We start from the raw sequence: 27,738 nt of genomic DNA, 5'->3' as shown, positions 1-27,738 counted from the left end.
AAGTAAACCCAGCTGAAAATCCGAAATAAGAATTAACATCAGCCAAATGAAAATAAAAACAATAATTTCTCTACAAATTGGTTTACATAAATTTCATTTCATTTTTTGTTTTTTTTTTTTGTTTTACATTGTAATTCCGTTAGCAAATATACAAATACGAATTTCAATTGAACTAAAAATTGTTTGTGTGTTTTTCGTGTGTTCCAGCACATGGGACAAGCGTATAATAATAATAGGGGATACGGGATTTGGATAGGGGTAGGGATAGAGTATAGTTAAGAGTTGGTTGGGTTCGATTTAAAACTAGAGTTATTCAAACTAAAGTGTATACAATATTCATTCATAAAATTACAATTACATATTCACTTATATTTTGTTATTTACTTTCCTCTTTCCCTTCTTCAAGTTTAATGGTATTGTGTGTCTGTCTCTTTCAAGTTTGTGGCTTTCATCGTTTTTACAAAAAATTTCGTTTCTTTACGTTTTAGCAAGCGACGAATGGAAATCATGTTACAGAACTAAAAAGAACCTTCTATGGTCTGTGGTGAGTGCTTAAAAGGCGGCAGCGCAGCTATATGTCTTCTCAATTTATCATTCTCTAGCATTCCTTCTCTCTTGTTACTCAAATTTACAAATTAAATTCTGACTAATAAACAGTCTTTTCGTACCAGCGCAAAAGTTGGCGACAGACCTACATAAAATAAATCTGTTAAACTTTAACATAATAGATAAACATAGGCTAACATAAAAAAAATATATGTGTATATATATTTAGATATATATATTGGAGGTACCGCACAAATCTCTGGAGATGCGACAACAGTAGTTAAAAAATCCTTGCTCTTAAAACTAATGTTCTTAAATCTCCAGGGGCTTCTGCATCACCGCCGATATTTTAATGTAGTTAAACTTAACACGAGCTCAGTTATGAGTTGGCCGCACAGTGGCTGCAATTCCGGCTATTGCAGCTGCAGTGGCAGCTCATCATGCTAGAGTTGGAATTATTGCGGCTCATCGTGGTCAGCGGGAGATCCCCCGTCGCTCCGGTGGCAAAGGAAGACTGAGTGGTGGTGGCTGTTGTGGTTGCCTCTACTTGGGGTAGACTGGCGGTACTGCTGCTGCTCCCGCTGCTGCTCCTCAGTGGCTGCAGACCGGCTCCAATTGGCACCGAGACGGACAGCGGCGGTGTGGGTATCCTTTCGGGGCTGCAATTGCCGCTCGTTCCGGTTCCCAGGCTGGTCAATCCCGCGTAGATATGCGTTCCACTCGGATTGGTGCCATAGCCGCAGGCCGTGCTCTTCAGCAGCGAGGCATTCGAAACCGGCAACGTGGGCAGGGGCACGGCGGCTAGCGAGGAGGCCGACGACGAGGTGGACACACAGGCGGAGGAGGCTAGCGAGGAGGCTGACGACGACATGGAGACGGTGGAGGATGGTGGGGAAGCGGCAGCAGCTGCCACCGAGGACATCGTACAGCTCGGCGGCGACTTGGGCGAACTGATGCGCGAGAAGAACTTGGTTATGGCATTCGGCTTGGACTTGCTGGACGATGAGGAGGCGGACACTGACGCCCCGGCGGGCGTGTATGTGGAGGAGGCGGCCTGGAGCGTGGTAAGACGGTAGCTGGAGCTGGAGACGCCGCAGCCGCCCGCCGAGATCTGCTCGGGCACATCGCGCACCGTCTTGTTGGGCGGCGGTTTCGTGTACGATCTGGTGATCTCCGATTGCTGTTAAAAGCCGAGACATTAGTATAACATTTCCTTTAAAGATTTATTTAGTAACCCACCTGATAGCTGCTCCTGATCTGCAGGTGGCGATCCTGTCCGTACTCGCTGTCCGGCAGTGGTACGTGATGGGGACAGCGGGGCGTCTGCTGCTGCTGCAGCTGGTACTGGTAATGTTGGTGGTGGTCGTTGCTGTGGCTCTGCAGCGAACTGCACGAGGATCCCGTTGAGGAGGAGTTGCCGCAGTCGCCCTTGTAGCAACCTCCACTCCCGCTGCCCGTGTTGCCGTACTTGAGGGTGGTGGCCTCGATGCCGCCTCGCGCCACATTGCTGCTAATACTATAGTTGTTGTTGCTGCTACTGCTCAGCTGTTGCTGTTGCTGCTGATGGTGATGGTCACCGCCTCCTCCTACTCCTCCTCCTCCGCCGGAGTTGTGCGTGCTTGGAGTTGTCATGCGTTGTTGCTGGTGGTGGGAATGTTGTTGCTTGTTGCTGCTGCTGCTGCTACTGATGCTGCTGTGATGGAGATGGTGCTGCTGCTGATTGTTTCCGGCGCCACGAATCACAGTCTCGCCACGTACAGCCAGGAGCTCACGTGCTTGGAGCGCATCCACGCGCATTCTACATCTAAATTGATCCCTAGAAAATAAAAAAACTAATTAGTACCAATTTTTAAAATATTTAAAATATTAGAACATTTTTTAACTTAAAACATCTCCTATTTAAAATGAAGTTATACATTTCTTTGGATAATTTGTAATATAAATTAATCTAAAATTGTAGTTTAATGGTTTTTAATAGTTTTAAAATTTGTAAAAAAATATTTTGAAATTATATGCTTTCAAAAAGCTTTTTCAACAATTGATGGGATCCCTAGAAAATAAGATAATTTTAATAAATTCCAATTTTTAAAATATTAGAAAATGGTGTAACTTAAAACTTCTCTAATTTAAAATGAAGTTATACATTTCTTTGGATAATTTGTAATATAAATTAATCTAAAACTGTATTATAATGTTTTTATTAGTTTTAAAATTTGTAAAGAAATATTTTAAAATTATATGGTATCAAAAAGCATTTTCAACAATTGATTCCATGTCTAGCAATAAAATATTCCTTTAAAAATATTAAAAAAAAATAAAAAACTAATTACTTGACACTGGAAATTTCCAAATTTAAATATTTAACTTACCTATCATCGGGTGGTGAGCTCAAAGATGTGCGGGTCGGAACGCCGAGCCGCTCCATTCCCGCGCAGCCGGCCGTCTGTACCGATAGCATCTGCAAAGAGGGTTAACAAAATTAGTATACAGTCAAGCTAAAGGGCTTTAAATAATAATCCTCAAAGAGACCTAAAAGTCCTGGCCACCATCCTCCCCCAGCTCATCCTGACAACTCTCCACCTCGCCGAAAGTCTGAAAGCGCTCCAGCATGAGCCATCTCTTGACCACCCGACGAGTACATGCGTTCCAATCGTCATCGTACTCAAGACCCTCGTAGAACTCAATACGTATTTCCATTTCCTTCAAGCTATTCGATTTCAGGGGCTTGAATTTCAGGCTACCCGTGTAGTGAAGGTTACTGCGCATTATGAACGGCTGTTCTACAAAGAGTACGGTTTGCAACCAAAGCGATTTGTAGGGCGACTTGCAGCAGGGATTGCAGCTCATCTTGAAGGGCGAACTGCTGAACTGCACTTCGAAAAAGAGGAGAAAGCACTCTAGATAGCCCTCTTTCTGGACCTTTAACCTGATTTTTCGATCTATCATTAAATCTTCCTTCTTGGCTTTCTTTAAATCTAGGTTTAAAATCTTATGAGCTAAAGTCAAAATGTTTCCTCCACTCGTTTTAGCATAGCGAGGTTCAGCCAGGGAATATCGACGCATGGCATTCATATTAAATCCGTAGATATCCCGCCACCAATTGCAGCGATCGTTCTTAAGATTGTGTTCCTCCGAAGCAACGAGATATAGCGAACCCAAATCGGGTAGGATAAAGCCGCCCTTCTTCAGCCAGCGATCACGGGCTTCTAGAACCTCCAATATCTCCGATTCGAAGAGCAAACAATGACCCATCCAGGCGCAAACGATGCCATCCACTTTCTCCGGTAACATTAAATCCTTCATGCGTCCATTTAAGACTTTAATGACGGTTTCATAGCGATTTTCACGCACCACCAACTCCGCATAGCCGGTAACCTTGGAGTAATCAACTGCATAAACCCTTTTGGCCCCCATTTGGGCAGCCATTAAAGCCAGAGTTCCAGTTCCGCAGGAGAGTACCAGGATAACGCGACCCTTGAAGAGCTGCTGGTTCTGATGCATAACAATCTTGAAGAATTGCATGTGATCCTGTCGTTGCTGCCGGAATCGCATGTTCTTCAGATCAGCGCCGTAATCATAGCGAAAGTCCGCCGATGTCATGAGATCCACTTCCTTTAGTTCCGGCGGCACATATCTTGGAGGCGTGGCAATCCGTGGACAGGATCGAACTCGCGTCTTGGGTCGACCATGGGAAGCATCCTGTGGATTTGGTCGCCTCAGTAAGGTTATCTTGGTTTCACTGGGATTACCAGTTTTATTAGGGTTCTTAGGGCGTCCACTTGGACTTGGCTCCGCCCGATTCTTTTCGATTGTTTTTGGAACACCCCCACTCGATTTAGTGGCAGTTCCATTCTGAACCATCGTATCATCCACATTTCTGGGAACTATTGGAATCTTCTCACAACAAACACCGCGACCTCGAGTTCCACTGAAAGTTCTAGAAAACTCCCAATTTTTCGTGTCCATCTTTTTGCCATTCTTTTCCGTCATTTGATTTTCTATCTGATTATGGAAATCGGCTAGACTTAGTTTTACGGGTTTTTTGCGAGCGTTAATCGCTTGATTTCCCGTTTTGAGTGTTTTTTTGTTATTCTTTCCAGTCATTGCGGTAAATTCTGTTCAACCAAATAAGCTCAATGAGTTCTTAAGAGAGGAAGAAGGACGGAGTGGGCGAGTAAGAAAATGACTGAGAAGGTGGCGCAGAAGAATAAGATTGTGACGTCACAAGAATAAATTAATCTCGTTAATAGCTTTGTCGAATTGTTTAAACTGGGATGTATCCATAAATATTTTTAAGAACACATCTAAATTCTATTTCATATCTAAATTCTTGATAATCTAAATATTTTGCATTCGAAATAAAATCCCGATTAAATTTGGCCACCTTTCTTTTTCCATGCACCATTTGTTGATAGCGATACATCGATAATAGGGTGACCAACTCCTTTTGATCGCTTCAGTTTTAAAATAGTGTTGGAAAGTTCGGGATCGATTTTAAAAATCTGTTAGCTTTCGGGTAAGTTTTGAAAATTTGAATACTCATGCATAGTTTTGTAATATTTAGTAATAATACAAAATCCCCTCGATTTTTACAGACCGATTATTCACTACACAGGCCATTCGCATAACTCAGCATGTTCCACATTCCGTTGGCCACCTTTTCCTAGGTTTTTTGTATAACTTTTTTTGTGTGTCTTAACCCCCCAGTGCCCCACCACACGACCTGGCGATTGATGTGTGCAAGCGAGCATGAAAGAAATGACAAATCTCAGCGCGAACAACAACAAATAATAGAGCACGAATATTTTCGGCGACGGCGGACTTTGTAAAAATTATACAAATATGCAAATGCAATTTTGTAAATTAAAAACTCGTGAGACTATGTGGTCAGAGATCTCAGCGGGTAAGCATGTTTCTTCTAATTTGATTGTACAAGCCAATTTATTTAACTTGAATTTATTTCGAAATCTTTCGTCATTTTAATTTGTGGCTTTTAATTTTACTTTATTCTGAATTGCGAGAACTTTTTTTTTAGGTAAATATATTTAAAAAACCAAGGAGAAACTTAGTAAACCTTATGTTGATATTTTCTTTTTTTATTTTTGCTAATTTGTTTTTCCGAGAAAAGAAAACTCTTTTTTGTGGCTACAAATATTATTAACATTTTAAGTTTCCCTATAAAGTTGGTACACGTAAACTTTAACACCATTAAAGTTAATGGAAAACTATTATGTCTCAGTAAAAAAATTATTACCATTTTAAGTCGATCCATAAACCGCGAATAAACTTTAAAAACTTTAATAGACATCATGCTTGTTAATTCTTCCGGTGCAAACACTATTACCATTTTAAGACCCCCTAAAAACTTTTAAAAATTAGGCACGATACTTAAGATCGTTAAAAATTAGACGTGCGTTTTTAGCCAGAAACAGCTTACTGTAACTTTAAAAACTGCATGATATCTGAACTTTGGGGTTCCTTAACCGAAATTCCTGATATAGCAGATGCGTTGCTTGCATTATGGACCTTACAGAGTGTAGTGTTTTATTTTTTGCCATCGTTTTCCTTCTTTTTGGGTAATCTGAGGCACCAGAAAATATCGCATCACATTGTCTGGGGCGTCTCCGCTGGCAAACACACATAGCCGAGGCTCCCTTCCCCGCCCCCGCAACGTCCCGCTCCCAGGGCAAAAAATTAGGTTAAAATGTTTACTCGAGCATTGCAGACGGGATTGGCAATAACCTCATTTTCCGTTTGTGCCCTGGTGTGCGTGTGTGTGTGTGTGTGGGCCAGACTCTCTGACGTAAGAGAAATGTCTGCCTTTGTTTTTGTTATTATTGTTTTTGCTTTTGTTGGCCTAAGCCCAGCCATAAGTTAACATGCTTTTCCCGACTGCTCTGCATCTGTCGCTTGTTGTTGTTTATCTTTTTCGGGCTTTTTTTGCGAATAAAGTGACATAATATTGAGGGTAAACCCCTGTTTTTGTTCTTAGCCCGCTTCTGTTTGCCTTTGGCCTTGTTCGAATCCTTGAAAGTTTCCGACTTTCTCTGTGTTTGTTTAGGCCAACCGAAAACTTGCCAACCATCCGAAGTCGCAGATGCGCTGTTACACACAAAACTACTAATTTTAATAATTATATTAAATATTTTTACAAATATTACATGGATTTACAAAAAATAAAAAAATTTATAGCAATAAATTTAAAAATTATATTTAAATTTTAATTGGCTAAGAAAATAATTTCGGAATTACATAAACAAAAATTATTATTTTTAATATTTCGTAGTAACTAGGCTTATTTCGATGTAGTGATAGTATTAATTTTTGGGGGGCGCCAAAATTTCCGAAACAGGAACAGCTGTCTGTGTGTGCGTGCGTGTTTCGAGCTTTCGCTCTCTCTCTCTCTCTCTCTTTCTCTCGCGCACGATGTATGTAATTGTAATTAATTTATGCACGTCTGCGTCTGGTGCGTGCGTCTGGCATAGATAACGGTTTTAATGAAAGCCCGCTCCGCTCTCACACATCCACATCCACATCCTAATGCTGTTAATGCTAACGCCTACGGAATGTACAAATGTGTGTGTGCAGAAATTCGCACACTCGCGTACATTTTAATAATCAATTTGAATTATTCATTGGCTAACGGCGGCAAATAAAATTCGATTAAAACACAACGCCTCTGCCGGCGTCGCAGTCTCTGCCTCGGCTAAACGCCTTGGGTTATTAGCGGCAATTGTGTTTCACATTTCCAGCCGCCACAACCGCCCAAGAAACCCGCCCACGCACTTGGCCCCACCACTTCCATTTTCTACACACATTTCCATCCGCATCTTGGGCTTCTAAATGGCTTTTGCCCACGGTTGAGGTTGAGGTCGAAGGGGGGATCATAATGGATCAGAGTGACTGAACAGTGTTGAGAAAACATTCATTTATTATGTTCTCACTACAGTAATCACTCGCCAGCGTTCTATTTAAGTGTCTATTGTTAAAAAGTTCTCATAAAACATTTCGCTCTTATCATAATCTCCCTACAATCATGCTCTAATTTTAGACTTTTATCACGATAACTTTAAACTGTTTAACAGGGTTGTCCCAAAAATCTTAGATTCCGATAATCACTTTATTAAGAGTCTAAAATATTTATACTGATCTGGGTTACTATCAAATAATATTAACCTACAAAGATATTTAAAAAAAAATTATTTTTAGTGTACATATATTTTATTGCCTACTTTTGGGTATAAACTTCTTTTTTAAATTTTATCCGGCTATTTGGTTTATGTACGAAACATAAATTCTCTAAATATTATTTTAAATTTAATTGGTGTGCTATTTGCTTTTCATCGAGTCCCTACTGTATCTGATGTGTTTCATTCATAGTGCTCATTTGGCGTGGGCAAATTAAACACGAGAAAAAATATGAAACAAGATTCTAGATGTGGAGAAAAATGAGCAAATGCGCACTGGAAGATGTCAGCAAAGCGAGTAACAATTTGTCAAAGTTGCCGACTTTAATCTTTTGTAATGGGCGGCACTCCCCCACCTCAGAGCCCCAGCCCCTCCCCGTAATGGGGAATCTTAAAACCACAATCTGAAAAGCCGCCTTAACAACTTTGGCCCAATGAGCCCACGACGAGAATCCACAAAATCCGCATATGTGTGTGGGTGCTTGGTTTTTGGATTTTGAAGACTGTCTTTTTCTGTCGTTGGAGTAAATCGCCTGGCCTCAAGGTTATAAAGACGGCGTCTAGTGCAAATTCAATAAGCAAGTGCGCAGATAAATAATATATGTAGGCAAATGGAAAGCATTTAAAGTCGTGTAAATAGACAAAGTGGAAAGCTGATGGAGAAATTGAATTTGTCTTGTCCATTATAATAAAGACGCACACAAGTGCCAGACAAAAAAAAAAGAAAACAAGGAGCTACCCCAAAAAAAGGACGTGCTGTGCATTCAACAAACATTGCATAACACTCGGAATACACACGAAGAAAAAATTGGTGGCCAGAGAAGGAGTAGTTACAGCAGTCGTAAAGGGAATAAATCGGTGTAGGCGCAGTTACATAAGTTACATAACTTTTTGCGTGGGCGGCGACGAAAGCAATTTAGGCCTGTCTGCCACCCACTTCTCTCGCCGCCATCAAACTCGCCTTTTTCAAGGACTTTTACTGCATTCGCAGAGTGAGCGATGAGCTGTCTCTCTCTCTCTCTCGCTTTTCCCCGTCTTTCTGTCTGTCTGTCACTGTCTCTCCGTCTTTCGCCCAAAAGGGAATGCATAGGATATTGGCGAGAGCGAAAGAAAATGGCAAAAGGCAGCGCAGAAAAAAAGGAAACTTTCGACACGTGTCTCCTGGCTGCCTGGCTTTTACGGCCGCACTGAGAGAAAAACTCATATTTATTTAAATTGGGTCAAGAGGGTAATTTGCCAGCGTGTGCAACATAAAAAGTGCCAGCACGTAATGCCAATAAAATAATTTTTAGCCATACTGGCGCCCTAATCGTTAAAATAATGACTGGTTAATAAAAGTAAAATCATTGTTAGCTGGCCAAATGAATTTAAATGGAATCTTAGAATTTCTAAGTTTTCAGGATGATAACCTAAAAGTATGCAATGATATACTTTAGTAAGAAAATCCTTTTGTCATATTTTTGTTGCATACTTCTGGTCAACTTTTTGGAAGTTTTTAAATCTCTAGAGATATTTTATAACTAAATCATCGTATACATTTTAGTACGTTCTAGTCACACTCAATAATTTCGACGAGTGCATTTTTAGAGACAGACATACCACCCACTTTTCCACCCATCGGCAGTTTTCAAAACTTTTTCTCTTCCTTTTCTTTCCCGTATTTTCTTGTTTTTCTTTCCTTTTTCTTTACTTTTTCTTTGTTTTGCTTTGGCTAAGGGAAAAGTACTTACGGGTACAGAATGTTCCGGCTCGGTTGGCAAAAGTGTTGTTGTTTCTGTTGCTGCTGCTTGCGATACTGTTGCTGCTGTTGTTGTTGCTGCTGCTGCTGCTGCTGCTGCGGCGGCTACAGCTGTCTGATCCGCTGCTGTGGAGCCCGATGTTGATGGTGTTGCTAGTGGCAGGGCCAGAGCCGAATTGGTTTCCAGTCCAGGCCCGATTCCGATTCCTATTCCGATCCCGATGCCAATCCCAGTTCCAATCCCAGATGACAGCACTGCGTTGTTGCTGCTCCGCCGTCGTTGCGACGAGCGACGCTTGTGCCGTATCCTGCGCGTTGTTGCCGCTTCCAATGCTGCTCCTGCCGCTGATGTTGCTGCCGTCGTCGTCGATGTTGCTGCTGCTAGTGTTGCTGTTGCTGTTGCGTTGGCAGAGCGGCGCAGGGCAATCGCGGCCACCAACACACTGCCACAGGCCAGGCACACGGATAAACTAATGGCGATTAGCAACAAGCGACCTAAAAAGAAAGGCGGAAAATAAATATTAGTTGTTATAAACTGTTTATAAATATTATTATATAGGTTTTCATTATTTTCTAGGTTTTTATTTTTAATTTATCCCCTAAATTTTTTTTATTATGTATGAAATCTAAACCTAAAGATTACCTATCTCATATCACAACAAAAAGCTCCTTTTTCTGCAACATTCGATCTTCCCTTCACTCGCTTGTAACTAAAAAATTCGTTCTTAATTTTCGGCTTATTTATTTTACAATTTCAAATAACTTATTCCCACTCACGAACCGTTTTTAATTACTATAAATAAACGAAACAAAGCGAATGCGGCCCGCAGCACCGACCAAATAACAATGAAAGAGAAGCGAAATGTAAAAAAAAGAGCAAAACCCGTGAAACTGTCGTATTTCGTAGATACTCGCACGAATTTCCATCCGTATCTACAAGGTGCGCGACTCTCTTTCTCGACGGTTTCGCCCTGTAGAACTGTAGAAAGACCCCGTGCAATGTCTACGTCTACGGACGGACAAACGGGCATACGGGTATACGTACACAGGCCTACATATATACGGTCGTCTGCGTCTAGACTAGATAGCAGACGACTTAAGTGATACAAGCACACATGCGCAATCGGGGCGCAGTAAGTGCGAGCGAGCCAGCAAATGTAGGCGGACAGCAGTTCGATAAAAAAAAAGAACCCAACGAAGGGATTGATTGACACATGAGGTACCCTGTAATCTCTGTTCTAGATTGTAATAATCTTTTTACACTTAAATGTGATTCCCCGAAAAAGAAATCCCCAAACCGCCAAAAAATAATCCAATTTCCGATCTTTTGTGCCAAAAGTGGCAGTCACTTAGAACCTTTGTAATACCAGTTCTATTTTGGTAACTTTACAAGCTTTCACCGTCTATTTTTAGATCACCCTTTTGGTAAAGCCAAAACGCTTCAATTAGTAATGGGTATTATATAGACGATATGGCCCGGCCAGACGCTGCTGATAGAATGGCAGACAGACGGAGGCCACCCGTCGCGGTCGCAGACCCTGTAACGGAGCAAACTCACAGATACAGATACCGAGCAGCGCACACAGATACCGATACTCTCGCCGCCGACTGAGATACAGATACACGCGAAAAGCTTGCGCAACAAGATTTTACAACTACATATAGTGAATATATCATGACGCTTCGTCTCTGATATACGGTTACAAAAACAACACCGATCCGCAGCGCAATTTCATCAAGGCAAAAATGACGCAGCTATGTAGGTAAAAGTCGTCTATCCCAACGATCGGTGAATGAAAACATAAGTATTAGGTTTTTAATTAATTTATGATTTCTGATGGATGGATGAGAAAGGAGAAAATAAAAAAATAACAGCGAGACAGACATGAACGAATTGTTAAGCAAATGCCAGACTGGAGTTAATCAACTGAAATTAAAATGTACGTACTACGTAGTGAAACGGCACAAACAACGAAGGCAACCAATTAAAATATGTCAACAATTTCTATGACTGTCTGACTTCAAGCCAAGCGACAGAGAAAACAAAAAAAAAGAAAGAAAACTAATATTAACAGGTACCTCCACTCTACTCTACCTACAACAACAACAAGTGGCACTTTAGACTTTTGCGCATTCCCAGCCGCTGTCACTCGGATTCAACCGTCTCAGGTGACTCAACCTGGCTGCCTGTCATTTGCTTTCGGTCTGCCTTTTATGGCCTTTGTTTTCTGATAATTATTTTTGCCTGCTCAGCTACCCTGTACCGCGAACTGTGGAGCGTGACAAAAGCTGATATCTACGGAAATGACGTGGTTTTAAATACTTTAAAGCCAAATATTATCGCCAAGGTCACGGGCATAAGCTTTAAATATTATTGCAATAATGTATTTAGTCATAAGATTACGATTGCCAAAGTTTCCTATCTTTCGAGACATAATAATCTTGCATTTCTAAGTTTGTCTTGGTTTACGTTTGAAGATCTAAGACATTTACGAGGCTTAGGAAGTTTCCATTTATAGTTCGATTTTACTATACCCATCAGATCGTTAAATTTTAACAATCTTAAAACTAGACAGCGGTATTAAAGCCGGTTCCATTAGACTCAGAGGGTACTTCATCGTTTGATCATTCCATGTGTTTGATCGTTATTTTGTATTTTTTAATTGTGCCGCTCGTTTCAGCTTGTTGCAATTATTTTTATCGCAGGTGAAATGATTGAGCACGTCTGGGGGACTTCGTTTACGTCTGGAGCCGCCGCACAAACATGCATTCAAAATATATACACACTCGTACAGGTACAACCAGCTAGACAAATCACCTGATACCCTATAAAAGCATGTCGCGAAAGAGAAAGGAATACCTGGCAACAGTTCAACTGTCCGCCGGTTTCTATTCGATTGGAACCTCTGACGCACGTGTGCCCGCCAACTATTGAAAAAGTGCTAAAATAATTGAGCGAATACAGATTCAATATTTGAATTGATCACACCAGACGCAAATCGTCGAATGCCAGACCCCAGACCCCAGACCCCGTATATCGCATTCATACTCGCACCCGGCCAAACCACATCAAATCGGACCAGCCAGACCAGACAGATCAGACAGTTGGCTAACACTTTCAGAGATCCATAGCCGCGACCAAACGGCTTTCATGGCTATTTTTATAGTGGAACGGACAACGAACGGACATTGAACGGACAGCGGGCAAGCTTACAAAACGTGGGGAAACTTGTTACGATCTCTCTCCATTTATTTGACTAGGTTCCTTGACCGAGGGGGATAATCAAAACTCTGTCCTTTGGATTTTCCTTCTTTTTTTTTTGATGACAATTGCATTTGATTAAGTGCCGCGTTTCAAGCCGGGAAAGAAGATCACTTTCGATCAACTTTCCTTCTTGCTCTGGCGCACAACAAAAGTTATTAATTTAATGATTATGATCACCGCGCTAATGACAGTCAAGTGCAGTACTTGATCCCCCTCCGAAAAAATGCCCCATAAAGTCCGCGTACACCGGCCCGAAAAAAAAGCATTTGAAGGCAATGCCATTGACACCTTGATTGGATGTCAAGGTTGTGCGAGGATCGTCGCATTCTCTACGCGTTCATAAACTAACTAAAGGCATTATCATCAGCTTCAGCAATCATAATACATTGAGGTGACATTGAACTTGAAAAATCCAGTTGAATTGTGTATCTTTGTGTTGTTTGAAGTTTAGATTTTCTCGGCATCTTGTGTGATATTTTGATGCAATTTAAGTGCGATTTATACCATTGGATTAAACGGGATCTGGCAAAGTTTTTTTGGCTTTATAAGAAAGAATATTTGAATAACAAAATATCAACAAACTAATAAATGAAATGGAAAATTTTATTCTGAAAATTAAATCGTAAAAGTAGAACATGTCACGAGACTCCAAACTGGTTTTAAGCATTTCTAAGCGTAAACAAAAATATTATCAAGAACTTTTTGTTAAAATTTAGTATAAAAAAAATAATTTAATTTAGTTCTGAATCTTGTGAAATATTTAGCCTTGGTTCGAAAGGAATTTCTACAGCCAATATAGGAAGTAGAGCCAGCCGCATCATCAGCTGACGTCAGTTTCGTCTGCAATCGGTTTTCTATTTATTTTTATTTCTGCTGATTTTGTTTTTTTGGCAACAAATTTTGTCTAGTTTGTGCAAAATATTACAATGTTGTCTGGCGCAGAAGATGAAAAGTCGGAATGCCCGCTCTTTAGCATCAGCATTTTTACCCCTTTTTTGATTCCCCTACGAGAGGCCAACCCTTTTATTTCGTATTTTTCTTTTTCATTTTTTTTTTCTTCTTTTTTTTTTTTGTTTGCAGCTAGACTGCGCACGGCAACAGACGGAAAAACAGGCAAAAAACGAGAGGCAGTGGCAGCAGGGAATGCAAATGAATGAGCTAAATGCAAAGAAGCAAACGCAGAGGAAAAAATAAAAGCTGAAAAACTGAAACAAACCGCAGACAGAGAAAACAGCGACGTCGACCTCGCCCAGGCAGCAGCGTTTTTCCCATCGCGATGATGATGATGATGATGTCGATGATGAGGATGTCGTTTGACCTTTAAGCGAAGCGAGTGCATTCCACCAACAACAACCTGGCGGAGAGAATCCCATTTGAATTTTCTTTTTTTTCTACTTTACTTCCTGTGGCGTCTGTCTGGGTTCTGCTCTTTAGAGTATTTTTACATTTCTCATTTTTTTCATAATTTGCAAACGCATTTAATTAATGGGAAATCACGTGGCAAATTGTGCAAACACCTCGTATGCGCAATAATTCAGCGGTTACGTATACGCAACGTATCGCACTTTCTCGGTGTGTTTGCGATTTCATCATCTTTTTGATAATAGAGCGAGCAAATTCTTGGTGCATTGGGAGGTGCGCCTTTCAAACACGATTTAAAAAATATAACTAAGCTAAGTAGCGGAGCAATAAATATAATATTTTTCTAAAGGATATACCTGATTTATTACTGAGATCCCCTTCTTTTTATTCCTATTACTTTTATTCATTTAATCCTACCTAAACAATTTACGCATTATTCTGTTTAGCTTCTCCTACACTTTGCTCAAGTATCTAACCACACTCAACCTCCTGCACTTTGCGGCTCCTGTATTCTGGTTCCCCTGCCACATTGCAACATTGTGTCATACTTTTTGTTGATTCTGTCTTTCTGTTTATTTGCCGATTGGTTTTTTCCCCATTTGGACTTGACGTTAGCTTCGGTTCTACGTCTGTGTCCCCTTCCGCCCCCGTCTCACATCCCAGGAATTGATGTTGATGTAGACTTTTGTTCTGTTTGCCTGCGCGCCACTGCAGATGATGATGATGATGGCGCTCTGGCTGGCAAATATTGACAGAGGCTTCGAAATATTACGCAGGAAAAAAATTGCCTTTTAGGGAGATTCACATGTTTAACTTGCCACGTTTCTGCTTTTCTTTTTCCCCACCATATAGAGTCCTCTATTTTTCCCCCGGCTCGCTTGCGGCCAATGACTCATTGACCTGGTTTAGGTTCCCTCTGTCTAGAAATTGTAGTTCTCCGCCGCTGCTTACCCTGTATAACTGGGTCAGTGGGCGTGTCGAAAAAGGGGCGGTGTATGGCTCTCAGACCGAAAAATCTAGTTCATGTAGGGATAGGGATTTTTTTTTCATTTTTGTAGGCCCTTTTTTCCCGAACAATAGAAAATATATCCTCAAGTAGCAAATTTTCCAGCACCCTGCGAAAAGTGTGTCAACTGCTGGTGTTTTACAGCACTGTCTGCGCTCTAGTTTCTCGGCTCGGGTGATTTTCTAGATCATACATATATGGCGTTAAGCATGGCGTATACGTAATGCCATCGATTACTCATACGCCACGGGTTCTTGCAGCACTGCAATTGTCTGCAGATAAGTACAAGCCCATTTCAATTAATTTCTCTATATATTTATAGCTGCTATCGGAAACTTAAAACTCTCTTTAGTATAGCAATCAATCAATCAGTCCCCAGTCATCGTCCTGTCACCGTGATCGTCACCGGCATTTATTCGTTACTTTTATTTATGATCCCTTGGCCGCATTTGGCTTTTATCTATCGCCTATCACAAAGTTGAGGCGTGCAAATTGATATCAGCGCGTGTAGCTAATTTATAATTTTCAACCATCGTACGTTTATATAAAACCGTTGGCTTCATTTCCCATTCTGGCCAAACAAAATGATTAGTGAAAGCCTATTAATGGTTTTTAAATAATATTAATTGATTGATTAGTCCAAGTTTTTTGAGATCCTGTATATACGGATGCCAGGCATCAATGGATGTGTATAGGCATGTATGTATGGCAGATTAGTTGACCGCGAAACAATAAAGCTCATTAATCGTCGCTGTTAATCACCAGTTCTCGTCTGGAATGCTTTTAAAATTTAGTTTTGTTCGTCATGATTCAGCGGCAGACGGGGGTAAGATTAATTGTATGTTTGCCCAAAATTCCCGGCAATTACGTTGTCTGGCTTTTCGCTACGTTTGGCTACCGAATTTTTCAAATATTTTATGTCTCGAAAAATATTTTTGCAAAAAAAAACAATGCCAAAATGAGTAAGCCAGCTTTTAGAACCAGGTTTATAATTACGTTCTTGATTGGAACCTAAAGTAATCGATTTTTCTTACAAGTAAATAAACAAATAGGAGAGGCGTAGTCGTAGGAGAAAGAGAGGGGGCGAGTCAGACAGAAAGAGACAGCGAGCTAGCTGCGACAAGCGTCGGCTTTTCCACTTTGAAGTCACTGTCTTGCCATTGTAATCCAAGTCGTTTTGCCCAAACTCGGCAGCACTTGAAAGATGAAAGCCGAGAGGGGTGTGTGCTACACACAAAAAATAATAATCCAATTTTAAATGGTTTTTCTTACTTATTTTCCATGTTTTCTATTTAGATTTTTAGATTTGTTAAAGATTAGATTTATTTTAAGTCGAAAAAATCTAATAATAAGATTTGATATAATTAAAATTGGAAAACTATATGCGATTCAAATTTATTTCACTGTAGTTTTTCGGGGACTACGTTTTTGCTAAAGGCAGAGAGATCAAGACAATCAAGCCAGCGTCTTGGAATTTCGATCTATCTATGCTAATTGCATTTCATTGAAATTAATGTTGGCGCGTCCAACTTCGAGCAGGGTCAACTCATTTATAACCCAAGAGAGAGAGGCGGGTAGTTAATCTGTCCAAATGTTGCAAGACCATAAATTTCTCGCTAAGCCAAAAGGAAAACCAAACCGAATGGACAGCGAACAACAAAAGTTAAAATGCCAGACGCCGACTCGGCACATAGTACATATCTTGTTGTCGCTCTGTTTTTTAATTGTATTTTCCTAGTTTCATTGCACAAGTAAAGAACAACAAAGGCATTTGACAATGTTTTCAAATTTATTTTTAAATGAATTTCTGTTTCCTTTTTGTTCTATTTGTTGTTTTTAGCATGACGCGACAATTTGTCTGTCTATTTATACCGGGCTCTCGGTCCGTCTATCTGGCTATCTGGCTATCTGGCTCCCTTGCTCTTTGGCGCGGTCAGAAAATTGTGTCCGACATTTCGGCTGAACAAAATAACACTTTTTATACATACACACACACACACACCCCCCTTTGAACCACCTCAGAGATCATTCATCTGCACAACAAAATACAGAAAAAAAAAATAGCAATATTTTTCGAGGCCTATATGAGACAGCCAGACATAAAAATAAATTTGTGCGGAATTTTATTTTGATTTTTTATGAGCAGAAAAAAAAAAAAGAAAAGAAAGAAAGAGAACCGCCGCTTTTTGTTGTTCAATTTGAATTTCAAATTTCAACATTTCGGCTGTTAGTTTTGCTTGGGCTCTAGCACGTGGAATTGTTCGGTGTGGCAAGGCCCTCTCTCCCCCCGATTTCCAACCACCCACCCCCCCTGACGCCTGTCTGCAGGCATTATCAGCAGACATATAGTTTTCTGGTTTTTTTTTGTTTTTGTTTTCTGTTCCATTTGTAATCGCTCATTGATTCAGAATTCCGAGTTTCCACTGCACGTGTGCGTTTCCATTGCGATTCCATATCGATTCGCGATGGAACCAGACATTAAAACCCCATACAGTATATATGGCCGGGAGGTATTAACTGAACTATGACGCCATGGGGTGATTATAAATGGGTTTTTAGCGCTTTTGTGTCGGCGCTTTGAAGGGATTTCCTTTCCCAGAAAATTATGATGGGCCTTAATTGCTGTCTGCTAAAAAAAAAAAAAAAACCAAACTAAAACTCATGTGGCCGTAGACAGAAATAATCTTACGTAATATCAGGCGGAAGATAAATATTTGACCTACATTTTCGAGAGGGGAGGAGGGCCAAAGGAGGGTGTGTGCGAGGGACCGAAAACATTCAAGCAGGAAGTTTCTGCAGGACACAGACACACGCGAAACGCAAATAAATCATTGATGAAGTCCCCACACAAACACATTCGCACACAGTCGCACTTTGGGAGCTTCAAGTCATGGGTTCGTGCCTCATGAAAATGTAGGCCACAGGCAGCCAGTGGCCCTAAGCTTAACTCGGGGGGCGTGGCCCCTGGGCGGTTGCCAAGCCAAAAAATAAGTGTGCACACAGAAAGAAATGCATTGTATTGTGGGAAATGGAATTTTCCAAGATTTGTTTCAATATTTTTCTATCAAATAACATACTTAAATAAAATAAAAATTTTTTTTAATTTATTAAAAAAATATTTCTGCATTTTTTGGCAAATATTGCAATATTATTTTTTCTGACTGTGTGCGAAACCCAAGAATGTTGCTTAGCTCTTTGGAGTCTGCTGATTGTCGAGACAAATTTCCAAGAAACGAAAGAGTTTTTGTCGTTTTCGCTTCTTCTTCTTCAGCTATCGCGCTATTGTGTGGTAAATATAGTAAAGGGAGCAGCAGCGATAAAGGGGGAGATGGGGTATATTAGTCAAGTGTCTGGCATTTTGCTGCACTCAGAAGATCTGTTCCATTCGCTCCACATAGCGATAGTCAGCTTCCGTTTCATTTCTAGGCCTTTTTATGGGCTTATCAGGTGGCGCCCCGCCCTGCACCCCGTAGACTCCACCCCTTTGCGACCGGCATCCGCTGTTGTCTGGCTGACTGCCTGCCATATTTACTATATACCACATTTGCTATAGCCTATACTGACCACACACAAACGTACAGAGTGAGCGGCATGACGTGGCACAAGTCAGGGTCCCTCCAAGTAATCGGATACTTCGATGCCCCAGACAAACTTCACTCGTAGATTGTAAAGGGTCTTGTAGAAGGATGTTATGGTATAGGGGGTATTCCCTAAACAATTTGGTTAATATATAAAAGTATAATAGAGATATATGAGAAAACGATAAAAAGAAACCTCCCACAAATAAAAAGAAATATGTTATATTATATTATTTAGGATCGGCTTGGGAATTACCCCTATCGATATGCTAATTTCACAAGACTAGCGCATGAGTAAATTGAGTTTATAATCTCTAAAATACAATTCCTCGATTACTTTCGCCCCTTATCTGGGCTCAACAAATTTGGTCGTTCTTTGAGGACTTTCCAAATTTGCAAATCATTTTTACGCCCACAAATACATATTTTAAAGTATATGTAAATATTTTGAAAGATCTATCTACTAATGATCTAAATAGTTTAATATATTTCCCCTTTGCAGTTTAAGTTTAATTCTAATTGTGCAATTAGCCGTTTACTTACGGCTCCCTATAATTTCATAATTCTTTTTTGATTTCGTTGACTAATCTCAGCTGTCTTTCTCTTTTTCTCTATCTCCACAACTGCGAATCTCTTAATCGCAATGTGAACTTTTCAGCTGGACTCTTGAGACGTCTTCAAACAATCAGGCAAAGACCGCATGTCAATCGATTAGCGATTTCGCCGCTTGTCTGTCCGGTTCGGAAATATCGTGTTGTTGTTGTTTCTTGTGTAAATCTTTTTTGTTGTATATATTTTTTGAATGAACAAAGCTGATAAGATGGTGGGAATGTGTGTAGACTTTAGACAAAAGAAAGCCCCCAAATTCCAGATTTTTTTTTTTTAAGAAACTAACAGAAATTAGCATTTATTAGCCGACGGCGTTGGGTGAAAATTTATGCAGGCGCAAAAGTCTCGCGTCTGGCGGATATCAGAAAAAGTTAAAGCCATATAAGACTGGGGGCGGAAAGGAGAAGAAACGCAGATCAAAATGTACAAATATACAAATGTCTGTAGAAAAGTCGCCAACGAAAACAATGGAAAAGACGACAAATGGCGAAAAAAGACGAAGAAACGACAAAAAAAGTAGTAACAACAATCGCAGAACAGTAAAAACGAAACGAAATAAAACAGAAAATTTCAGACTTCGACCCAGACAACCGACCGATTCCGATTGGAATGAACTGATGACTATATATGAGGCTTCATTCGGTGTGTGTGAGTAAACTTGATTATAAACTCTAATGATTCGCTTGGTTTATAGGGTAGAAATGGGCGATCTATAAATCGGGCATGCTAAACTGCTCGTTATTGTAATACTTGAATAATATTTTTTGATATTCCTCATCCTTTTTTGATATTCTTCTTCGTGTTATCTTGTCCTGCAGAATTACATTTTAAAATAAAATATGGTTTCAGAGCTTAAAACATTTTAAGAAAATATGTTTTCAAAGTCTTAGACAGAAAGTTAATAAATAAATGTTTTTAAAGAAAAACATTTATCAGAAGTAAATGTTTAAAATAATTTTCTTTAATTAAAATATTTTAAATAATCAAAATAGGTGCGGATAGTAATTCTCAAAGTACACATAATCAAGAGTTTCTTATTTATAGCTTTCAATAAATTACTCTTCTTGCGACAATTTGTTTTGGGACTAAGAAAGAGGGGAAGCTATAACCATACCACTACGATTATTTCATAAATTTTGGGGGTCAGTCATTGACCAGGCGGCAATGACGCCGCGACACGTGATTATCTGGCTGGTCATCTCGCTGGCGATTTTCTTATCGAAGGAACTGGGGTCCCTCAATCAGTCGCCACCCGCCTGCAGCCGGGGCTATCCCACCCCCGATCCCCGCCCACAACCCTTGGGCTGCTCCACTGCAGCACTAATAATGACCTTGGGGAATGTTGTCGCTCGTCGTTCGTCAGTTGCTGTCCGTTCCCTAATCTCATGCTCGGTTGCTGTGTGTGGTGGTGTTGCTGCTATGGTGGTGCACTGATAAAAAATTCGTTTTGTTGCTTCTTTAAAGTTTTTGATTTAATCTTCCTTAAGGAATGTTCTAAAAACATCATAATAATTTTATTTAACCTTTATAGAACCCTTTTATGATTTCATCTGCAGAAATTTACAATCCATTAAACTGCAAAACGAAATTCAAATGAACTTCCGGAAAATCCCAGCCTACTTCTAATTCTGAGTGGTATATTCCGGAATTCCAGGGTGTTCTTTTTTTCGAGTGTGGTGTTGCTGTTGCTGATTTCGTGGTGGTTGTCATGTGGGTGGCGCGGGAAGTGTTGTTGACGTCGGACAGGTGCTCAAGTCCATGGGTATCTCTAAATTGTGCAACTGTGTTGGGTCTTTTATAGAAACCAAAAAAAAAATAGAAAAAAAAAGAGAAAAGAAGAGAACTCTGCTGATAAGGCCGACTGCCTGCTATACCTTTTCTCACTCCGTCCAGAAGCCAAAGAAGCGACGCAGAAGCAGGCAGACGAACCAGACCAGACCAGACGCTTGATAAGCGGCCATGGGGCGTATGAGCGATATTTGTGGCGCGACAGGGACGGCAATATGGCAAAAACAAAAGACCTTGATTTAGCCCTATATATGTGTGTGCCCATGTCGTCAGCTGTTTAATTTGCTTTCGATTAATTCTCTGGCCAATCGAGCTGCTGTCGCTGCTTCGTGATTTTCTCATGAACTTTTAATTAAAAGTTTGTTTTATTTTTCGCCATGGCTCTTGGCACAAAATGTTTCAGCTAAATATTTGGCATTTTTCGAAAGGGTGGCGGAGGTAGCTTAAAAAATAATAATGGCCAGTCGTAAAGATGTTCGGAATGTGCCGGCCAAGTAAGTCAAATTTTCCGTGACAGCATACAAGGCGTATGCGTAACATTCTTATGCTCGGCGAGGGAAAAATGGGAAAAACCGAGGTGGGAGGCCAGGTGGACATGTAAAGGTAAGCCAAAGACGACAAAAGCAATGAGAACTCTTCTACTTTTATGTGAGCGAGTGTGGGAATTTCCAACAGTTGTTGGTAAGATAATATATATAAATATGGTTAAAATAAGATGGGTATCTTTTATTTTTTACATAGCTTGATATGGCAAAATATTTGTATATTTTTAATAATGTTTATATATTTATTTCTATATTTTTAGTATTTATAAGAGCCTGAAACCATTTATTCAGCTTGAAAATAGTCTGTAGGTATTAGGAAATTAAAATGAATGAATATTATACACTGTCAATTGAACATTTTTAAATTACTTAAAAATCTTTAAACCAACAAATATTAATTAAATAGATTTTTTACCCAAAGTTGCTTCTAATATTTTAACCACATCTGTATGTAAAAAGCGAAGAGAAAAAAACTGGGACTGAGCCACATGTGTGTCTCTGTGTGTGAGTGGTGTGCCAGCGAGTATGTGTGTGTGTGTGTGTGTGTGGCATAGCCAAGAGGCAATAGCAATAGCATAGCAATGGCAAAGGAAAAGCAAAAGGCAAGAGCAAAAGCAAAAGAGCTGATGAAGAGCTGGCTTACGCACGGGTTCATTGAACGGAAGTGATTTGCCTACTGCTGTGCGAAAGAGAGGGGGCGAGGCACCTAGAGCGAGAGAGAGAGAGAGAGAGAGGGGGAGACACTACACGCGACTTTGACTTGGTTTTGTTCTGTTCTGTTCTGGTTCCTCTATCAAAACTCCATGGCCCGAGCCTTTGTTTTCATACCCATAGAACCAAAGTCATAGCCAAAGCCAAAGCGAAGCCAAAACCTTGTGGCTCCGATAGAGCAGAAAAGATAAAGCTCTTCTGGGAAGTTCTTAGCTTTTTTCCCAACCTAAAACCGACTCGGGAAGATTTAATCTGAAGCTAAGCCAGGCACTTTGGGTTTCAGGTGAGAAAATCACGATGTTATGGCGTTCTTTCTAATTAAACCAGTGTTTTTTGCGTTCTTTTCACAATAATAGGAGAGAGGCTGAGGTATAACGTTGTAGGAATTTCTACAACTCATAAAGACTTTAGTAAATATTTACAAAATTGTTATCAACAAACAGCTAGATCTTACTTTAAATTGTTGCAATTTTGTGCTGACATTTATCACTCCTAAGCACTCCTAGTTGTAAATCTCTATAATAATCCCAATTTATTTGACTAATAATTGTGAATTTTGTTTCGTTTCTAATTCAAGTTTTTTAATTAATTTTTGTTAACTGGAATTAGTTCTAAAGCCCCAAGTGTCTGCCAAAGACACACCCCAAACTACGTATGAAATTAATACATATTTCGAGATTCCTGACCCCCAAACAAAAATCATATATTTTCCGCCTCTCGTCTAATTTATTACAAGATGCTTTATGACAGCCACAAAAAATATTAAAGGGTTTTAAAAGCATTCAGAAATGCTTTAAAACAAATGTTTTATATTTGCCTTAATACTTTTTTTTCGTATTCCCGTCTGCGGAGAAGGGAATCGTTGGCGAGGGGGCGTGATATCTGTCGTCTGGTGCGAACTAGTAAAAAATACCAGAGCTGATTTCAAAATTTATTGCATTTCTGCGGACAGTGGACAGTTTTTCACTGGATTTTGTTGCTCGTTTTACGAATTTTTATTGTTTTTCTTGCTTGGGTTCGTGTGTGAGTGTTGACAGGAAGTCGCCGGAATGCGATTTATAGAGAGCAGATTTCAGATAGAATATGAATAGCATATAATTAGATAGCGCATACAGTGCGGCTACCGAATATTGGGCACACTTTGTGCAGCTCCAAAGTTCAATTACGTTGTATTTTTGTGGCTAATCGGCTTAAAAAAAGGTTTTTCCCCCATTGAAATATGCTTTGCTCACCTTTTTCGTAGGGTTTTGTGCTCTTATTTCAATTGTTTAGTGGTGTATTTCTTTTTTTTTAACTATATCTTTTAGATTAAAATTGCTTTAGGAATTGCGCTATATTAAGGGCATAAATTTCCTAAATTTGTTTAAACTTCTTAGACACTTTCTTGTGACACTTTTAGGCGAATTGATCTAAGCAACACTTATATACATGGCTTTATTTTCGATTTAAACTTAATTCTTTGCATTTGTTTATTTGTGGTTATTTTTGTTGATGTTGTTTTGCTGCTTGTTATTATTTATTCTGTGTTATTATTTTTTGCGGCGATTAGGAATGCTTTTGAGTACAGGAACGCTGGCTATGTGTGTATGTTGAATATGTGGTTTCTGTATTTATTTATTAACTGCTGCTATTTATTTTTATTCACTTTTGTTTGGTTGCTGCTGGATGCTCAACTCTTTTTTGTTTTTATTTTGCTTGGGGTTTCCTACTGGTTTTCTAGGTGTTTTAAGCTTAAGTTGTGTTAATTCTTAGCGCGCACGAAACGAACTAAACTGAAACGCACGCAAAGTTACAGTGAGCGTAAGTTGAAAAACACACGATTCAATATTCGATTTCAGTCCCAGCTGTTCCACAATATTCGGTTTCAGTCCCAGCTGTTCCGCTCTCTCTCTTTGTTGCTCTCTCTGGGAACGCAGTGGCGATGAAACGCTTCTCTCTCCCTCTCTCTAGTTTACGTTTTATTTTAATAATTATCGTTGGCGAAAAGCGCAAAACAATTGTTTTCCCGCATACACTAGCATCGAAAGTATGCCAACGCAACAACAACAATGGCGACAGCCATGACGTAACGCCGCCCTGTTGTTGCTATACTCCCATTTATTTGTTTAGTTTCGAATCAATCATTTGATTTCGATTTAACTAAGGCACAGACACAAGCACACACAAACACTAACATTAACCAGTCGAATTGTTGTTGTCGATCGCTGGCTTTTGTTGTTGTACATTTGGCGGAGAGCGAAAAAACACACACGTCCGCAGCGTCGGAGAGTTTTTGGCGTTTTGAAATGAGAGCGAAAGATGGCTGCAATATGAATCTCCCTCCATTTTAACAGCGAAAATAGTGCTGTTAGCGCGCAAGAGAGAGGCACGAACTTTCGTGGGAATCGAACGAAACGATAGCAATGGAACGGGCTTTGGGGGTGGGAGCGAGCGAGAGAGACAGCGAGAGTGTCGCACAGCTGTTAATGTTACTGTTAACCCAGGGAGGGTGGTGGAGAAAGGGGAGAAAATGCAGTCAGAGAGTGAGGCAGAGAGAGAGAGAAAGCGCAAAGTTAACTGGCAAATTGCAAATTTATTACAAAGATTACTTCACCAATTTTTGGTGCCTATTTTATTTTGTTTTATTAATTTTTCTTAAGATTTTAATTTTTTAGCCATTTGTTAGTTAGGAATATTTATTTTTATGGGGCTTATTTGCCTTTTTATTTACTTTTCATTTTATTTTATTAATTATTTTAATATATTTGTTTTGTTTTATTAAATTATTATTTCAAATAATATTTGTGCTACCTTTTTTCATAAAAATATTTTCTATACTTTTTTTTTAAACTGTTATCTTAATGAATTAGTTTATTTGTTTTTTTTTTTATTATAGGTACATATTTTAAAGGCAACTTTGTCTTCTTTAATTTACCTGTTCTTTTATCTCACAATTACTATTGCCTTACTCCATTTGTCACGCTCTTATTTGCTTTTAAATATTTATTTCGCTTTTTTGTTGTTAAGCTGAATTTCGGTTAGCTCATTGTCACTCGATTTTTTGCGGTTTTTCTGTTTGCCGACTTGAGCCGCCGTGCAAAGTCCAAGAAATTAAAGTGTCAGACGGGCGGTCGGGGTGGTGGAGCTGCGGGGGAAGGGGCAGGGGCGCCGACAACCGCACGTTAATTAAATTTATTTATGCAGCTTTATTTCGCCTTTATTTTATTTTTTGTTTGGCTTTATTTTTAATGATATGATTCACATGTGACATTTTTGATGATACGCGATTCGACGGTTTTTTAGTGTCCCAATTACTGGGTGCTTTCGGGGTATATTAAATAAATGTATTTTTGTTTTTTCTTGAAATTATATTTAAAAGATTTTTCATAGTATAAAATTCTTTATATTTCAATTTAATATTACTCCCAAATGTTTTAGGCAAATAAATGAACATAAATAAATAACTAATATGCCCAAAAGTAACCCAGTGGAAAATTCCAAGTGGAAAATGACCTTTATTTTTTAATGATTAATTTTTATGTGCACTTTTATAATATTTCGAAATGGGTTGGATGTTTATTGTACCATTCTAATAAATACTGGATACCTTATGCTGTCTAGATCTGCTAGTTGATTACCATATTTGTTTGCCAGACATTGTTGCTTTGTTTTAAAATAGAAACTTCAAATGTATTAGCATGTCTGCGGATTTGTTATTTTGTTGCTGGCTAGCCGGTTGTTGTTAATCGAATGTGTTGTGTCCCCTGGGCCCCCCAAGACCACCTCCCCCCCAAAAGCTCACCCCACCGTGTTCCGCCCCTGTAACTACAGCACCCCCGCTGCGCACTTTTCAGCCGACAGCCGACGACGGCAACAATTGAGACAACTTATCATGAAGTGCTAATTAACATTGTCTGGCCGGGGTCTCTCACGTATGCCAATGTCTGGCGACCTACCTGCGGTTACTAGGAGCTCCCCGCCCTGCACCACCGCCCCCTCAGAAACACCGTCACCACCTCTAACCCACCCAAGCGAACGAGAAAAAAAAATATATGAAAAAAAACCGCAATTCACCCAAAACTGGCACTTGGTCGCGTCTCTCGTCTGTGTTTGCTTTTTTTGGCATACAAAGAAATACATTTTTTATTTTTTCCTACCATGAATATTCCCAAAAGTTGGGAAAAAATCCAAATAAAAAAAATAATTGTGTACACATACGACGAGACGGAACATTTTTGTTTATGTTGATAATCTAATATGTGCTGACGTATCTCCTATCTTTTTTTTTGCCACTTTTTATGCTAGGGAAAGGCGAATTCTGGGTCTGCAGGTTGTGTGCGGTGGCAATTTGTTTTCTGTTGACTTTTTGGCGGCTGCTTTGAGCCACCTGGCCGGTCGATCGATTGATCGGTTGGATCGATTGGATCGATGCGATCAAGTGATCGTGCCAAGGCTGTGAGCTGTCTGTCTGCATTTATAAATAAATTGTGGCAATTAAATAAATAAAATAGATGCATATGCATGCATTTTTAATTGTCAGCCACTGCTGAGGCGGTGCACGTGTCGTATACGTAATGCGTACTAGAGTCACCCCGTACGCCATTACCTCATGCCCCGTGCGATCGATTAAACTTTCGCAATTAAGGCTTCTAGTTTTCTTAAACTATGCGATTAATTTAATTTAATTTAATGCTTGAACTATGTGAGTAAGGTAGCCTGATATTAAAGAAAAGTTCTTATTTTTGTCTCCAGTTTTTTTTTAGTTTATAGATCATTTAAGATCTTGCGAATATATTGGTATTATGTGCGTTTTATTAATATTTCATAAAAATCGTTTTTAATGACAGGATTAAAGTCAGAAAGGGACTTCGGAACTTTTATTGTAATTATCATTTGAATAATTAAATTAAACAATATTAAAAATTAGTTTCGTTTTATATTTGTGTTTTTTTCCAGATTCTTTTATTATCTTTTTGATTATTTAGTTTTAAAATATGGTTTTAACGAGTCTAAATTTTAAAATGATCTTGATTTTTTAAACAGCTTTATTTTATTTTACTTTTAAAATATATTAATATTTAATGAATGGCATATAACTTATTGCACAGTTCACAAATAACCTTTTTTTTTATGTCTAAATTAATACCACTTGAACTAGTTGCCCACCTGGCAATACCTGCGATCACCGCAGACTCTCGCCGCTTATCAATTTAGCCAAGTTCTAGGAAACTAAGAGGAGCAACCTGGTCTCGCCGGCCTTTATATAGGGTATCGCCCACATATATGCATTAATCTGCATGCCAGAGTGTTAGTCATTAACTTGCTATTGTTGTGGATGCAAAAAGACTACTTTTGACTCATTGTTGCCGTTTGGCAGAGCGACAACCTACCGATTCCGATTCCTATTCCCATACCCATTCCCAT

General features: G+C 39.5%; 3 protein-coding genes across 3 annotated transcripts; all 3 read right to left on the bottom strand.

The window, feature by feature from the left end:
- Positions 1–77: 77 nt before the first annotated feature.
- On the bottom strand, positions 78–24,605 carry LOC108069990 (uncharacterized). Its single transcript, XM_017160280.3, has 5 exons — positions 23,568–24,605; positions 9,464–9,966; positions 2,916–3,004; positions 1,786–2,362; positions 78–1,726 (listed from the first exon to the last, which is right to left on the bottom strand). Exons 3-5 carry the CDS (start codon positions 3,002–3,004, stop codon positions 926–928), a joined length of 1,467 nt encoding a protein of 488 aa, XP_017015769.2. The 5' UTR covers positions 9,464–9,966; positions 23,568–24,605; the 3' UTR covers positions 78–925.
- LOC108069989 (protein arginine N-methyltransferase 1) lies at positions 3,076–6,383 on the bottom strand. Its single transcript, XM_017160279.3, has 2 exons — positions 6,078–6,383; positions 3,076–4,661 (listed from the first exon to the last, which is right to left on the bottom strand). Exon 2 carries the CDS (start codon positions 4,648–4,650, stop codon positions 3,076–3,078), a length of 1,575 nt encoding a protein of 524 aa, XP_017015768.3. The 5' UTR covers positions 4,651–4,661; positions 6,078–6,383.
- On the bottom strand, positions 9,122–27,738 carry LOC138912868 (antifreeze protein Maxi-like). The gene is made up of 3 exons (XM_070214437.1): positions 27,705–27,738; positions 9,464–9,966; positions 9,122–9,142 (listed from the first exon to the last, which is right to left on the bottom strand). The coding sequence occupies exons 1-3, from the start codon at positions 27,736–27,738 to the stop codon at positions 9,122–9,124; spliced, it is 558 nt and encodes a 185-aa protein (XP_070070538.1).

This window comes from Drosophila takahashii, chromosome 3L (assembly GCF_030179915.1).
Source record: "Drosophila takahashii strain IR98-3 E-12201 chromosome 3L, DtakHiC1v2, whole genome shotgun sequence".
Classification (NCBI taxonomy): Eukaryota; Metazoa; Arthropoda; class Insecta; order Diptera; family Drosophilidae; genus Drosophila; species Drosophila takahashii.
Note: the sequence above shows the minus strand (reverse complement) of the source record. Positions and strands in the feature narration are given on the sequence as shown.

Excerpts from the sequence above, each read along its gene's own strand:
- LOC108069990 (XM_017160280.3), bottom strand. The coding sequence starts at position 3,004 with ATGCTATCGGTACAGACGGCCGGCTGCGCGGGAATGGAGCGGCTCGGC. Across the intron at positions 2,363-2,915 it reads AGCTCACCACCCGATGATAG|GGATCAATTTAGATGTAGAA; the intron begins GTAAGTTAAATA and ends TTTATTTTCTAG. Across the intron at positions 1,727-1,785 it reads AGATCAGGAGCAGCTATCAG|CAATCGGAGATCACCAGATC; the intron begins GTGGGTTACTAA and ends GGCTTTTAACAG.
- LOC108069989 (XM_017160279.3), bottom strand. The coding sequence starts at position 4,650 with ATGACTGGAAAGAATAACAAAAAAACACTCAAAACGGGAAATCAAGCG.
- LOC138912868 (XM_070214437.1), bottom strand. The coding sequence starts at position 27,738 with ATGGGAATGGGTATGGGAATAGGAATCGGAATCG. Across the intron at positions 9,967-27,704 it reads GGGAATAGGAATCGGAATCG|GTCGCTTGTTGCTAATCGCC; the intron begins GTAGGTTGTCGC and ends CTTTCTTTTTAG. Across the intron at positions 9,143-9,463 it reads AGCCGGAACATTCTGTACCC|GTTATCATCCTGAAAACTTA; the intron begins GTAAGTACTTTT and ends GCATACTTTTAG.